At 40.5% G+C, this 16,863-nt stretch overlaps 1 protein-coding gene across 1 annotated transcript in view; it reads right to left on the bottom strand.

The window, feature by feature from the left end:
- SYNE1 (spectrin repeat containing nuclear envelope protein 1) overlaps positions 1-16,863 on the bottom strand; it is a 515,591-nt gene that overhangs the window by 351,268 nt on the left and 147,460 nt on the right. The window contains exons 5-8 of the mRNA XM_090041573.1: positions 11,552-11,644; positions 8,631-8,809; positions 7,136-7,332; positions 6,869-6,978 (exon numbers count right to left, since the gene is read on the bottom strand). Of these exons, the coding sequence (XP_089897699.1) occupies positions 6,869-6,978; positions 7,136-7,332; positions 8,631-8,809; positions 11,552-11,644 (579 nt within the window). The remainder of the gene's footprint in view (positions 1-6,868; positions 6,979-7,135; positions 7,333-8,630; positions 8,810-11,551; positions 11,645-16,863) is intronic.

Consider the following 16,863-nt stretch of genomic DNA (forward strand, 5'->3'; position numbering starts at 1 on the left):
TTAGGGTACTGCAAGTCAGACAGAGCATACGATCACATATAACTTTCATCTAAAAGCCATCCTTAGATGAAACCATTTTAATAAATCCCCAGAGCTAACTGTACCTTGCCACATTTAATATAAATGGCATCATTTGTTCAGGGTGAATCACCAATAAAAAGTCAGCTTAATTTATAGCAATGTATATTCCTGATTTTATCATATTGCATAGTATCTTTGAAAAAACAGCGCATACTAATCGGATGTTGTAAGCTGGTATTTCTGTTGGCTTGATGTATTAAGTGCACCACCTAGCAGCAAGTTGGTAAAAGAGACAAATGTTTTTATATCCTTAAATCTTAGTTGGGGAAAAAAGACCCACAGTAAAATCACAATATCTTGATCATAGTTTCTTCTGCTTATATAACCACTGATATCACACTAACCTTCAAGAACATATTACTTGAATTCATTAGAGGAATTATGGAACTTTGCAATCTACTATCATCAAGTTCTTTCTGTTGCTGCGTTCTGAACAAAGTGCTCAAACAGTTAATAATACAAGAATAGTGATAGGAATCATGGGCACCGACTTTCATTTTTGCTGGGGGGGTGGTGCTAAGATGATGGACATATGGAAGGTTTTGCATATTTCAGGTGACAGCCCACTTCCCAAGGGGGGCCAAGGGTCCTCAGGCCCCCATATACATGGTTTCCCCTCCCCTTAGTTGTTCCAATTCACACTACATATGCCCTCTTGTTGGCAAATTTTAAATATTAGGGCAGTTACACACTATGCAAATGGTTCTTCTGCTTAATGCTAAGATCTTCTGTGACATGCTCATAGACCCATGAATTCCTATCTGGGGTGCCAACAGGAAATGCTTGTTGGATTCTTCCTTTTTCATGTCCTTGTGACAGGTATTTAGCAGAACTTGTACATTTTGTTAGAATCTGACAGGCCACACCATGAGCACTTCTGCTATAGCCTGCTTGTTGGATGTCATAACCCAGGATCCCAAATAGGAAGAGGCAGGTGCCTGTGTCTGGGTGGGGGCGGCGGGGGGAGGATAAGTAGATGGGGTAGAATGGCTATAGAAAGCTCTGCAGCCTCTGACTTCCCTTGAAGGAAATAAGGTATATAATACTCAGCCTTCTTCAGCTCTCTGTTACTGGCCCTTGTCAGGTGCTGGCTCTCTATTCTCACCTCCCTAAAATTCACATTGACGTTTCTCACCATACATTCATCCTAAACAGGAGTGTGGAATAGATACAGTAAGGACTGGTGATTCATTTGCTTTCAGATCCCCTACTTGGACTGCAGGTCAGAGTCCTCTAATTACCACTGAGGAAATGCCCCATGGCCAGTCTGCCATCTAAAATGCCATCTAGAACAGTGCCACCCATAATGCAGAATGCCAAGACCTGACACATGAAACAACATGCATCTATGTGATGCATTTGGTACTAGAAAGTCAAAGGGTAACACATGTCAATAGCTTTGGGAAAAGACAGCAGTGAAACTAGGAATGGGGCAGGCAAGGCCAGACTTTGGCATGCCTTACATATGCAGTGAACCCTGAACTCACAGCCTAGTCAGCATGGGCTCCTGCTGGAGCTCTGCATGAGCAGTGAGCTTTGAGCTTACCAGCTGATTGTGGATACAGTCTGGCTAGATCCTCTGCTTTTGTGCAAGCTCCAGAGCTGCTGCTGTTCACCCTCTCCCCACTGAATTCAGCAGAACGTAAACAACGAGTAATAAAAGTGGGGGTAGAAAGAAGGGAACAAGCAGGAAATCCCAGGAGCAGGTCTTTGTAAGCAGGGAAACCTTGACTTTCCCCACTAACAGAACCATACCCTGGAGATCTTGGGAGAACATCTCTAAATGGGGAAATTCTAGCCTTCCCTACTAAGGGAAGGCTAGGGTACCCTAAATATGTCAGGGGTGTATCTGAGGTGCAAGCAGGGAAAGCTAGGCAGGCATTTGCAGGACTTATGGGGCTCAATACTGCACAGAAAATCCTGGGGTGCACAGAATTGGGCCCCACTAGCCCCTGGAGCACCCGCCTGTGATGGCTGGAGAGTGCAAGAGCTCCAGGCTTTCTACACTCTCTCACCACAAAGCAAATAGATGTCTGCCACAATAAAGTGGCACAAATTAATACCACCTTTGTGATGGCCACACATTTTTGGCATTTGTGGCGTGACAAGGGGTATGGATGTCTGTTTGCTTGGTGTTTGTGCCACCACAACAATTTCTGTGCTGGCACAAAGGTAACAAAAGATTATGCTATTTCCACCCCAAGATTCCAATGTTCCAAACAGCTGAATGCATCCAACTAAATCTAATCTAAACTAAAATCCCCAGATGAGTGAATGGAGAGCCACACACCAGGGCATCTGTCTTTGAAGGTGTCTAAGTGCTGTGTGCCCCTCCAGGACAAACTAGGATTTGCTCCTGGGAATCCTCAATTTGCACACCTATGGCCATTGAAAGATAAGAGAATTACATATCTACACAGGAAAATTATAGGATGTCTTTCTAATTCTCAGAAGCAGGGCTTCTACAAGGCTTTCATCTTTTATTGGACCAACTGTATAGTTAGAAGGGCTGCTGGGCAAGCTTTAGAATATTAGTTGCCCTTCCTCAGGTCATCTGATAGGTGCCCTTCCACTGAGGTGTAGACCTGAAGAAAGGCATCTGATGCTCTAAAGCTTTTCCAACAGCTCTCCTAACTATACAGTTGCACATGCAGATGCTCCCAGCAGCTATATGTTATATGTCTAGTGAGTATAATAAGATTTAGCTCTATGATCTTGTGTATAACAGAAATTATATGCTCATAGGTAAATAACATGAGAAAAATGCTAGTGCCATTGCAACAAGTGGGAGTGCTGCCACGAGGCCTGAAATTAACTGCTGAAAGTTAGCTGTTTACATTGGATAGATACATGCAGACTACATGGGAAATATGGACCTCTATTAACTGAAAGGGAGCTTGACCAGTGTTTTCAGTGAAGCCAAAATTGAACCTTTTAAATTAATACTCCATTTATAACATAGTATTTGGCAAATTATTTATGTTTACCACACAGTTCCAATACAGAGAGATTAATTTCAGATAGGCTGCAAAATTAGTCCTGAGGTCAATTAAATGGAGTTTACTTACACAAAGGTTAAATTTTGCTCAGAATATTTTTGCTCATAAATAATAATTTCCTAGTATCTGCAATGATTAGTTAAGATCTTATTTCACCATTCTTTTCTTGCAACCTGACCCACCAGAACTTCTTTTCCAGTTTTTGAGCTCTTCATACACCCACTGTGATATGCTTCACCTTAACTTTATGTGAAGCATCATTAACTCTCTCTATCTAAATCTCACCTTGTAAAATGAGAAGATACCACACATTGGTCCCTGGCTTAAATGTAAGCATTTTAAAGTCTCACTTTTGAAAATCACAGTTCCAAGTAAAACATGCATGATGGTACGTGCAATTTAAAGTACCTTAGGCAGCAAAGGAACCAGCAGTCATCCCTCATGTTGGATAAATGATCACACTTAACAATAACAAAGCCTTAATCAGTGTTTACTACTCAGCACACTCATTCAGAACCATCAAAAGAATACACTTACAAACAAATAAATTATTTTCTGAAGATAAGGCATCGTGAGCAGCATGTGGAACAGCGTGCAAACTACCACGGGTTGGCTTGTGGAATTATATCTAGAATTGTGCCTCAATAAATAAATAATAAACTCTTTGATCTCTGCTAATATCTCTTTTATATCTATAGCCCTCTGCAGCTTATTCCCTGAATGCTACTCCTAAATGACATTTTAAAGTAATAGCATATTTTGTTATCTTCCCATGAATATTCATTGGTATACAGAGACAAGCAACTGAGTAACAGTGCAGTGATTAACAGCCAATACAACCTAAGGTGTATAATTAGACAAGGGAAAAGTGGATATGAGCTCCCATATAACAAGAAAAAGCAAGTTAACTTAAATCAGTCCAAAAAGTTTATGACCCAGCCTCAAAGTCAAAACAACTTATAACATTTTTTAATTGGTATCATTGAGGTTAAATTAAAGATTATAAAGAAAAAGGAGCACCCTGTTATGGAAACAGCTAAAACTACTTATTGGTGTTTCATGAGGAAATTAATTACATAATAAAAAAAGTATTTACTCAATTGGATTATCCTGTTCTTTCTGATACGTAAACATCAGAAAGCACATCAGTTGCTGAACTATTCAAATCCTCAGTTGTAAAGAACTGAGCAAGAAGTTTTATGCTTCCATAAATGCTGAACTACAGCAGATACAGTTGTCTAATCTCTCTGAAAATCCAGGCACTAACTAAGATGCTTAAAGATAAATTTGTATAAATAACTTCTGGCCTAAGTAATTATTACATACCTGAATTTTCAACCTTCAAGCATAGCTATTAACAAAGGTAGGTACCATGAACATCATGGGACATGTAAGCCTTAAAAGAGAGTTCTTTGCTGCTATATCCCTAAGGTGTGGTTACTCCAGTCTTCTGCAGATAATCTGCACTGCACCACTCAACAAAGCCCAGTGACCATATTTTTGCTGTAGATAGCCAGAGGAGATTTCTTATATAATGAAATTATCTACTGACTTACAGCTGAACATCAATGAAGTGAAGAACCTGCGATATGATATTTAATAAAAAATGATCTTAGGCTTTTCCTGGGTTACTATAAAGTTGACTATGTATATGAAGTACTCAGGTACCAGCCAACAAGCCAAACAACCTTTTTGCTATATGGCACCAAGCTAAACATGGTTGGAAATCAATGCGAGTCCTTTTATTGATAGGAATTAAGGCTCTGATAAGCTTCGGTCCTTGATCCGATTCGGTGGAGATTTGGCCTGATTCGGTGGCTTTAATCTCTCTGAGTCGAATCGGAACCCTCCAAATCAATTTGGAGAGATTTGGAAAGATTCAGCAACTGGACATAGACACAGACACAGCTTTAAATGTTTTTTCTACATACCTCTAGGTAGCAGGCAGCTCATGAATGCTGAGATGGTGTGGCGGATAAAGCATCCCACAGGAGCATTCCCCTGTGCGCTCGGCAACAGACCTGGAAGTGGACCAGAAGGACTTCCGGTCCACTTCCAGGTCCACTGGGGTTCTCGGCAACTGGTGCCTCCTGGGTCTGGGGGGCACCCGGGGTCCCCCCACAGCTGATCACCAAGGCGGGCCAAGGGGGAGGCTCTCCCCCCATGCTCTCTGGCGGACTCAGAAATGGACCAGAAGTATTTCCAGTCCACTTCTGGGTTCGCAGCCAAGCATGTGCAGCCCCGACCCCACTATGGGATGCTCCATCTGCTCCAGCATCACAGCATTCATGAGCCATGCTGGTACCTCGAGGTATGTAGAAAAAACATTTAAAGCTGTATCTATGGCTGAATCACTGATTCTCTGAATCAGCATCGAATCTTCAGATTCGGATTCGGCCAAATCGAATCATGGACAGCGATCTGAATCAACAAATTGAATCACTGATCATTTGGGCCGAATCTGAATCAAATAGGGCCCGCTTCGCACACCCCTAATGGGAATGTGCTTTGTTTCTAGCCTCGTGTTCCTAGAATTTAAAACAGTCACTAGTAAATGAGAGTTTCCAGAGTTTAATTTCTAAATCCCATGCTAATATTTTGAAATACCAAATTACAAAAATATCTTTAATAATGTTTCTGCCATATTTATCTGAAATTCCTTAGAGAGTAAAACTAAAAGACCCTGAAAGATCAAAATGGACAACCAGAGTCACAATGCACACATTGCAACATTTATTCTTTACTAAGCAGGGAAGCAGCACCTGTATCTGTATCTTTGTTGGAGGTGTAACAGAGAATCGAGCTGAGAAGAAATGATTCTGAAAACTAAGGCAGACATTTGGTTACTGTCAAATGATTAATAAAATTGTCATTTTCCATGGCAAATCATGAGGGGGCTCTGTGAGCTAACTCCATTTTTTCCTCTTTGCACTTCATGCATTGCATTCTCTTTTAATCTAGCCATGGAGGATCAGATACTGCTCCCTTCAAGGTACGTCTTTCCAAAAGCAGTCAAAGGAATCATGGATAGGAAGTCCTAGATACATCCTACTCTTTTACCCCTTGCTAGGGGTTGAGCTTCAGTGGTATTTCAAGCCTTTTACTTAGGGAGGAAAGGATCAGGATTAGGAATTTTACCATCATAACCATTCAGATGCCAGGCCAGTCCAACAACACACACAGAAAACAAGCAACAACAAATTATATCCTTAACTGAATGTTGTTTTTAGGGTCAACAAAAAACTGAATTGTGCAACAGACAGGCGACCCTGTCTATAACATAACTATCCCACTAGTACAAAAAGCCACATATTTGGGCATACGCAATGTTTCAAACCTGTTCCTGCTTTGCAATCTTGATTAAAAGATGTAATGGAACAGTGGGGGTGGGGAGGGGACTCATTGCTTCAAGTAGTGTATTACTGCACTCTTACATGAAGTCTGAAAGGTATTTAAGGCACCATAGGATAACTGAGTTTGGCAGTGCTCAACAGAGCTCCTTCTACTCCTGACTTCTATTGTTCTCCACAGAGCAAGTATTCTTTTTATTAATCTATTTTGTGCATCTACAACAGTGTACCAGGGTTCACCTACAATACTAACTTTTTTACACTCAGGTAATCCTGTCTGATGAATCAGGTGTTTTGTTTTGTTTAGTTCTGGCTTATCTCCAGTCTGATGCTCTTAAAAAAAGAATTATAAGTGATTTCATTTTCAAAGCATGTAAAACTATGCCAGTTATGCACATAGATAACTTTATTTCATATATAAATGTAAAAGAAACCTACATCATTCTCCTGTACATCAGTCACTGTGTGATGAAGATCTGGATACAGTTTTAGGAACTGTGCTACATAGGTCATGATGGACTTTTCATCTGGCTTGTCAACATCCACATCTGGAAAAGAGTAGACGACATTGTAAGTTAATTCATAACTAAACAGCAGAAATATTACCTACCCTTCTGATGGAAAAAATGCAAACAAAACTTTATTACGAAATGTAGCTAACGCAAACAGTCCAAGAAGTAATACAACAGAGTTTAGGTAAGGTACCTTCTGGATCAAGGAGTCTTGGGATTCCCAGTTCTGTTTCTGCAATTGTGAAGGCCTCTTCTAGGTTTTCCCTATTGGATCTCCCTTTAACTTTCTCCATGTCCACAAGTTCTGGACGAATTGCATGAATAACTGAGTGAAAAGCAACACCACTTTTCCAGCTTTGTCCAAAATCTTTTACTTCAATTCCAGCCTGCCTTAAAATTTTACCAAAAAAGAGACAATGATTCATGACAATATGAAGACACAAGGTTTAACATTAGTCTCATGTCAAATGTATTTGTCTTACCTGAGCTCATTGGCTATACTAAGCCCAGAGCACTATGATAAGTGAACCACAATTATGGTTCTTGTATTTTGGAAAACAATGAAGTATGTTGTTATGTTAAGTATTACTTGTTCTCTTCACCATAGCTGAACCCTTTCACAATCTCCCTTAATTAAAAATGTAACTGTTTAGTTATTCATTTGCATATTTAGTTATATACCTACTTTTGTCAGGAAAATGACTGCAGTATTCATTTACCTTTTCCATAATAGATCATAGCACTTTTCAGACTGAACAGCAATTAAGAAAGTAGCCCACGTTAAAGTTCTTGTCCCAAACATAAGTTCCTACATCATGTCATACAATCCACTACCCTTATAGTGTCACTGTGAAAGTTCCACAAATGATTCAAAAGGAATCTAAATGCAATTAGCAATTTATCAATGAGAAAGTAACCACTGATATGCAATGGCTGGCTTTTCCATGGTAATTTTGAAAATTTTAGTATTATTGTGCATGTATGTAATTTAAGATAAGAGTTTATTTTAACTTGAACAAAAAATCCCAGGTAATTCCTCTTTACCTTTGATGGGAAGGACTTTCTTTTTCAGTTTCTTTCTTTCTTTATTTTTTTTAATTGTTGGAAGCAGCAGACAGACTACTTGTACCAAATGAAGAGAATGCAGAATAAAACTTCAAATATAATTTAGTTTACTAAGAATGCAATATTAATGCACTTTGTGTAATATACACTATTTTGAGCTTCACTGAATTGAAACATAATATTTATGACTTTCAACTAATTTTATTCAAGGACAATAAGTGTTAATTGCTGAAGACATAATATCATTCCTTTAAAAGCTCTGTCACTAACTAGTACCTTTCCAGTATGGAACAAGCATTGTTATATCAAGGGTTTTGGCAGCAAGAGCAAACACAGTGTCATTCAGACAAAATCCAATTCCCTCTTCAGTTTTCACTCTATCTGAGATAATCCTGCTTACTATTAGAAAGATCATAAAATGAGATTTTGTACGAGTAATTTAAAATATTTATTCATTATGTTTATTGTGTTAGTCCCTAGTAGCACCAGCCATGTTTGAGGACATCATTGTGCTAGGCATTGTACAAAAAGAGAAAAAAGGAGTCCTTGCCTCAAAGATCTCACAGTTTGAGTGGAGATCTTAAAATCCAGAAAAAATATAAACTAATGCAAGGGATACTTACTTTGCTGCTGTGTACTGCACCCATTTTAGCAAAGCCTTCTTAGCATTTCCTTTGACTTTGGTTACCACTTTCCGTTTAGTTGGTGGGCTTGCAGTTTCAGAACTGACAACACTATCCACGGAAGAGGCACTGCTAGACAGTGACTGCAACTGTGGAAGGTTGCTTGTGAGCTCTTCAATCTGTATGCAGAAAGGTATCAGTTATTCATATTAATCTTAATCACTTTGCTTTAGCAATAATGCCTTGTCTAGCTAAAACAGGGTATGAGCTATGACTAAAAGAAATGGGCTAGATAAAAAAAAAGGGACCTTCATAAATCCTGCCTCTACATGATGTCCTTCAGATAGAAAAGTATGCAAATGTGCAGTTTACATAACACCATCCATCCAAATTAGAAATACTGGTTCAAAGAAAAGGTAATATTATTGATTTTTCATTATGGAGACACTTCTGTTGATGCCATTAGTAAATTTGATCCAGAGTGAGCATTTGAAACTTGCCTTTGCAGACATGCTTCATTTATCCAACAATAGCCAAGAATGGACATGATGGGGGAGCTATGATCAGCAAGAGAAGATAACAAGAAATAATCCCTCTTTCCGCACACTCCTCAAAACAGTCAAAATGACTTATTTGATCTCATTATAAAACTCCTGCATTAGTTTAGTAATAATCAAATGACTGGAAGTTTCTACTTCAGAGATGTCTACCAATGGAATAGCAGATATCTTTCAGATAAGCACTGAGAAACATTAACAAAGCATGATGGGGGATACAATTATCTGCACTATCAGAATCATTAGTTCCCCAATTTTCAGAACATTATATTCCTCACTAATTGGGTTTTAACATGAAATGGTTATTTTAAAGGATTTTATAAAAATTAGGGTACTGGTTGTAGCTGTGTTGGTCTAAGGACATAGACAGACAAGGTTCTTTGGGTAAATCTTATATATTTTAGTAGACCAACTAAAATAATTGGAAAAATTCTTCTTTGAAAACTTTTGGGTACAAACACTTTTCTTCAGGATGTGGAAGCTGAGCTGATGCTTCCTCAGCTTGAAGAGGGGTGTTTGTCTGCAAAAGCTTGCAAAGAAGAATTTTTTCAACTATTTTAGTTCGTCTAATAAAAGATATCATCTTTACTCACAAAAATAGGTACTTTTTGCCTGCTTCAGAAAACAAAGTTTTAGGGATTTAAGATTTCTCAGCACACCACACAATCAAGCCCCCTTTGTGTCAGCATCAAGGTTTGGGAGCAGATATTATTGCCACTTCACTAAAGCCACTATGCAGTTCTCCAGAATATCAGATTTCATTTAAATAAAAAGTAAGTGTCTATCTGTGGTGTATCAAGTATAACTAATGCAATGACAAGTCTGCAAAAAGCTTGGGGTAACAACTCTCATAGGTATTATTTGTCCCAATCATCTTGTTGTGATGTTGACTCAGATGCTAGTGATGATAACTGACATGTTAACACGGTTGAAATGTCTTCACGTAGGACACAAAAGGAAAAAAATCACAAACCTGCACAATTTACTGTGAGTGATTTTGGTGTCACAAGAGGCACTGGGGATTCAAAGACATTCAATCAAAAGGAGCAAGTTCAAAAACCCTAGCAAAGCCCAGGGGCATTAACTAAGGGGTTTTGGAGAAGTAAGTGGTACAGATGCTTATGATTTTCTAATGTTTCATTTTATCAACTCATGAGGACAGAGCCTATTTTGGGGGCATAATTTCAGTAGATTTTCCCTTTATCCCCACACTAATCAGAGTCAAATTTTGTCTGCAGCTCACAAACATGTCAAAAGGTGTCACAAATATGTCAGATTTCAGCTTTAAAATAGTAAATTATGTTTACATATAGACTGTTGAATGTTGTTATACAGTACATTTACAAACAGGTTCTCTAATAGGGCTGTGTAAAATTTTGCCTGCTGTTTTGTTTTGACACTGTTTCGACTCATTTTGAGCTGGAAACAGCTAAATTGAAACAAAATGAAAGACTTCAAAACAGCTTTGAAACTAAACAAGGGCAGTCGAAATGTTTTGAAAATTTTGAAATGTTTTGAGTTTTGAAGCTGGGCTTTCTTGCAGCTGAAGAGAAACTAAGTAGAGGGAGGGGTAAAAGACTACTCTGAAATTGATAAGTGCAGCTGGCCCATGGCTGTCATGCTTCCCTGAGATCCCTTCCAATCCCAGTGCTCTGGGGGAGGGACAGAAAAACAGCATAAAAAGCATTGTTTGAACTAAGCTTTCTCTTTGCCTTCACACTTACAAGTGACATGAGTTTTGTTCTGAACAGTTTGTGGTGTAGTTTCCCAGAAACCCCTGCACCTATCTCCTTGAACCATGGCAGGCTTCATGGCCTCAGAAGGGGCTACCATCCCATTAAGTTTCATCCAAATCAAGGAAGAAATGACAAAGTTATAGGCAGTTACATGCTTCCCCATTATAGCCCAGGGGAGAAACGTCCAGTGGTGAAACAGCGAAACCATTTTGACAAAATGAAACGGAACAGTGCTTTTGAAATGAAACAAAACTCAAAATGAAACACTGTACTGTTGAACTGGAACTCAAAATGAAATGGTGCTGTTTCACACAGCCCTATTCTCTAAGGCTTATTGATGATCCCTCTTAACAAGTAACTAAAAATCTTTTCCTTGTTTTGCTTTTCTTGGATAAAGTACTGAGAGACTATATCCAAATATTTACTTGGCATAATTTTAAGGATACAGTGCTTTACTCACTCTAAGTTACATTATCACCCTCAGTTAATATACATTATGGACCAGATTCTCAGCTGATGTATACTGGTTTGGCCTTGCAGATATCAAGGAAGCTATACTAGTTTATATCAGGTAAGGATCTGAACTATTACTTCTAGAGATAATGCTCAAATATACAACATATGGTACCTGAAAATATAAAATGATGGTCCACATCAAGCCCAGCACAATAGAAGGCCTACCATCAGCAATATCAGTTGAGTTGATGTTGACAAGCTTAATCTATTCAGAAAAGAAAATAGATGCAGTCAGCATATGTAGGAGAAGATAATAATTAATAGAATGAGTTTAGCATTTTGTAATATGTTTCTGAAACTAAGTACTGAGTTTCTTCATACAAAAATGTAGTGCAATGATCAGAATTTCCATTAGGACACAGATGCAGTTATCTCTTAAAGCAGGGATTGGCAACCTTTTGCAAACACAGGCCACAACTTGCAACACAGCCAGTAGTGAGGGCACAATTCTCCTCTAGCCACTCCATGTAACACCAAGCAGAGGTAACAGAGAGGAAGAGCAGCCCTCCACATGCAGGGTAGCACCTGGTTGGAGCAGCTAGAGATGATCAGCACATCATTAGCAAAATGTGGACTGAATCAAATGACTGGAGAACAGTATGCACTTGGTAAAACACAGACTGGATGCCATCCTTGTAGCCTGGATCTTGCCCGTGTGCCATAGGTTGCTGACCCCTGCCTTAAAGTAAAGCAAGCTAGTGATTAGAAATATAACAAATGACCATATTTCTCAGTTCAGTATTGGATATGATTTACTACAGAATAACATATAACCTAATCTATCCACTTATTATATATAACTTAACCTAAAATAGGAAACACACTTCAGTATTTAACTTATACATTTTTGTATTTATGCACATCTGTTATAGGGTTAAAAAGTCTGTGTACCAACCGGGGATCCTCTGTACATGGACTAGCATGAAAAGCAAAGGAGAAAAGGCAATATATACAATAAATGTCATGTTATTAAGTTCCAAGAAAAAAAAAGTCTAGACTGTAGAGAAAGCACCAACATAAACAAAACTAATCAGCAATGAAAAAGTGGTGCAAAACAACCGGAGCAAAAATTGTTTACTCGCTTCTTTATTACCTCAAGTTACTCATTCAGAGAATAATAAGCTGTTCCTGCTGTCATTGAGATGAAGATAATTAGAGAAAGAGAGTAGGAAGTATAGGAAATAAATGTGGGGCAAGGAAAGAATAAACAGAAGTGGAAAAGAAAAGAGGGGAAAAATAGTAAGTCACAGTTGTCAGTTGCACATTAGGGATCCTTTTGTTGTGAAGGACTTTACCAACATTAATTGAGATTTACAACATCCCTAGAGAGGAAAGCATCATTATGCATCTTTTAAACTTAAATAAACAGAAGCTCAGTGAACACAAAATGACTAGTCTAAGGTCACACAGTAAATCAGTTACAGACACAGGAGCAGAATCCAGGAGACCTAACTTGCAGACTTAAGCTAACTTCCAGTCTATGCTAACTTCCAGGCTCAATTTCATGCTAAAAGAAGTGTGTATAAAGAGAAACTATATATTCAGTATCCCATGAAATCAAAGAACGTACATTAGCAAAACAACATATATTAGGGAAACAGAATAAGAGTGAAATAATCAGAACATTTGTATCAAAAGGGAAGAAAATATAGTAAGTTTGATTCTCCCCTGTTAAATGGCAATTTATAGGAATTATTTCAAGGAACACAAGATTATATTAGTGTAAAACTGACCTCTATGGCAGGAGAATAAGACCTTGACATTTAACCTTCCCTCTTTTCATATTATATTTCAGATGTCTATTAACAATTCTTTTAGAGAAACAGGGTTGAGAGAGACAGGTGAGAGATAAGTGTTTCAATAACTGTGTAGCTTAAAATAATGTACTAATTCCCTGTGCTGTGGAGAAATCAAAGTGAAAGCTTCTTTTTGTAAAAAAAGAAAAAGACAATTTTCCATTCAGTACACAAGTACATGAATGAAATAATCTAATTACAATGTTCTGCATCCCTGGTCTGCCAACCCCTTCTTTTCTATAAAAACCAGTAGAGCCACAATTTATTATCAATGACATAATACACTTTCTGATGCCTCCAGCCAAGGACTGCCAAGAAGTTCGTGTCACATAGGCATGTCAGTGAGAAGATGGGAATGACTGGGGAGCATGTCCAGGTTGGTTGGTTTGTTAGCATTTAGACAAGGAAGGAAACTAATTCCTTGTAATCTGTGTGGTTTCCAGCAAACAGAGAAGAGTGCTGTTCTCTGACTTAGCAACAGAGGGCCCACTAGAAACTGCCATAACATTCAAAGCAAAAAGATGACATTTCTATGAAGGATCATAAAGATAACATCTTCTTTTAAATTCTCACATAGAACATAGAAAGAGCCCAAGGAAAATTCCCCACGTAATATATTTTCCCCTATCCACTCCTCCAAAGAAACCTAATTCTCAGAAAACCGAGGTTTCATATTTTCTCTGTTTGTTAACTAGGAAAAATTCCTGCAAAGAGTTTGGCTAAAGAAAATCTATTGTGAGCTTTGTCCCTTAGCTACCTGAGGGCCCAACAAAGTCTTCTCTTCCTCTGTAAGGCAGAAATTTCATAACGGATCACGCAGCTATAAAGATTCACAAAGTGTTCAGAAAAGCATTTGATTAGGCCTCTGCTCATATGAACAAATGTTATTATATACTCCAGGGATGTCCAGTTTCAGCACAGCCGGACAATGCAGGCAGCACTGGTGGGTGGCCCTCATGGTGCAAGCTGAGCAGGCCATATGCTACAGAATCTCTCCGCACCACATGGGCTGCATTGGAAGCTGGCCCTTCTCTACCACGTGTCAGGGGGAGAAGGAGTTGCAGGGTCATATAGACTGCCTGTGAGACAGCCATGATATACCCTAATTTTATTTTGCTTCTATTAAGATACATTGAAGAACTAAAAAGAAAGCCTTCCAGGTACAAGGCAAAACCCAGCTTGATCCAAAAAAAGATTAGACTATAGGCAGTTAGCTTTCAGATTTTTGCAAAATGCAGTGCATCACTCAATTCTATTTCCATGTGTATGAAAACAGCAAAGCGATATTGTAGGTCACAGTGTGCTTTATCTGAAACCTTGGTTATATGATAACCAATATCAGCTTTAAAGCTATTAGCTTTAAAAATAGTCCTCTATATATACAATCCCTGGAAGAAAAAATAAAAGAGAGAAGGTACTTCTGGCAACACAAGCTTCATTGCCCCCAGTACCTGAGAAACCAAAGGCAGCATTCAAAACTTGTCTGTAAGGCTGCACCCAGATATGCAGGGGCATGCAGTTTGTGGTGCCATAAATTGCACTTGGGGAACATTAAAACATGCCCAGCAGTGAAAGTTTGCAGTGTAGAGCCAAAAATTGCTACCAGGACGTCTCAGTAGCGGGGTGGGGGGGGGAAGGAAGGAAAAAAAGAAAGAAACAAAAAACAGTGCAATGCATGTGCAACAACCATGTGCTAGCGCACACAGGCTGGGCCATCCAGAGCATTGCTCTGGCTGCCAGCCAGGCCTCTGTGTTGCCCAACCTGTGCCCCCGCTGTTCCAGGTCACCAGACAAGGCTGCTAGGGCCAGCTTCCAGTATTCCCTGGCTGAAAAGCCAGGAGAAGCTGGGCAAGACCAGTTTGCCTATTGTGGGACAGTTTTTCCAGCAACAAAGTACATGTGCAGTGGCATGTGTGTGTCAATTTGTGGTGCTGCAAGCACATGCCCTTGTGACTACATCCACATGAGTGAGGATGTGCTTGTTGTAGCATCTCATGAAAAAAAAAATGTTCCCCGCACTGCAAATATGTGACATGGACTTTAAGTATGATACCAGAAAATCCCAGCATCAAAAGAAAACCTGCCAGAGAAAGCAGCATGGGGTGCACTCCTGGATCATGCCCTGAAGCACCCTGCCAGAGCATCTCTATGCCTGCCGCATGCCCTGCTGGAGGAAAAAGAAGTGGGGTAAGGCTGGCAACAGTGGTTTGGACTCAGGCTCTGTCCCCAGTAAGCAGGGATGTGGAAGTGGGGGGACTATGTAGGTCGAAGGGATTGTGTGTGGGTGGGGAAAATGTGGGGGTTGGAGGACTGCATGGGGTGGGGGGGTCTGTGTGGGAGCAGTAGGTCCCCTGCCTACCCCCCCTACACTACACAGCACCACCCCCCAGCAGCTGCAGCAGCAGCAACAGGTCCTCGCATTGTTCGTGGCCTCCTGCAAGCAGAGCCTCCCAACAGCACATGGCACTGCCTGAGACCCAGGACTACATGCTAGTGCATGTCTTCAAACAGGACCACATGACACTGAGAGATAGTGGCACTTGATTTTAATCACAGAAGAATGCGGATTTTGAGTATTTTAATGAGAGAGTTTGTAGGAGGTTTATCAGAGAATTTCAGTTTTTAAACAGGAAACACCAGAATCTCTGCTGGTGAGGCAAGTGGCAGGACTCGGGCAGAGGAACCTACCCAGGGTTAGCACCAGGGATGAAGGGCAGTTGAGGTGGCTGACCTCCTGGACATTTGCCGGCAGACATTCACTTCAACAGTTGAAAGTGGGCCACCACAATGAACACATCTTCCAGACAATAACTGCCCCCAGACAGAAGAGTGGGGACACTAGAAGACATGACAGCAGTGCTGCCTGAAGGCCAAATGTGCAGCCATAGCCTGTTGGCAGCCGTCCCACAAGTGCAGGAGCCTCTTCTACAGTGCCCATACAACAGCCCAGGCAGCTGTGCGGTCCCCATCTGGGTCTGTTAGCCATGCAGCCATGGGACCACAGGTTCAAGGGTGCGGATGCTGTCGGAGGTGGCAGCAGGTCACAGCCAGGCAGCAGCCCCCGCTGCCAGACTGTTGCAATGGGTAGAAGGGACAGGAGCCACTCTAGGTTAGGGTTGCTTCAGCAGCCCAGCTGGCACAAAGCGCTAGTATTCTCAGATACCAAGGCAAGGGACAGACATTACACATAAACCGGTTTAGGTGATCACAAACCGGTTTAAACCTGTAACAGAACAGATGTTCAGTGGACATAAACCGGTTTGAAAATGGCTGAAACTGGTTTGAGATAAACCTAGTTGAATGTAGTATCAGACTTAACTGATTTGGCTCAAACCGGGGTCGCTCTGTGCTCCGGGCCACTGGGCCTGTGGTCGGGGTCAGTGGCTGAATAAGCCTCCTCCTGCCTGGAGGGGGCTTGCCCCAAGCATAGACTGAGTGGTGGGGGCTGGACCCCCCCACCCAGCAGCTGGAGCTGCAAGCAGTGGGTGAATGATGGTGATGGCCAGTAGCACAGTGCCCTCACCAGGAAGGGGCTTGCTCCCCTACATTATGATAGGTGCTGCTGCCCCCAACAAGGGCCCTGCCCCCTCCCACTGCAGCAGCAGGGCAGGGGCACAGCCAGGCAGGG

The sequence above is a fragment of the Crocodylus siamensis genome, chromosome 1 (genome assembly GCF_052110815.1).
Source record: "Crocodylus siamensis isolate JL-2025a chromosome 1, ASM5211081v1, whole genome shotgun sequence".
Lineage (NCBI taxonomy): Eukaryota > Metazoa > Chordata > Crocodylia > Crocodylidae > Crocodylus > Crocodylus siamensis.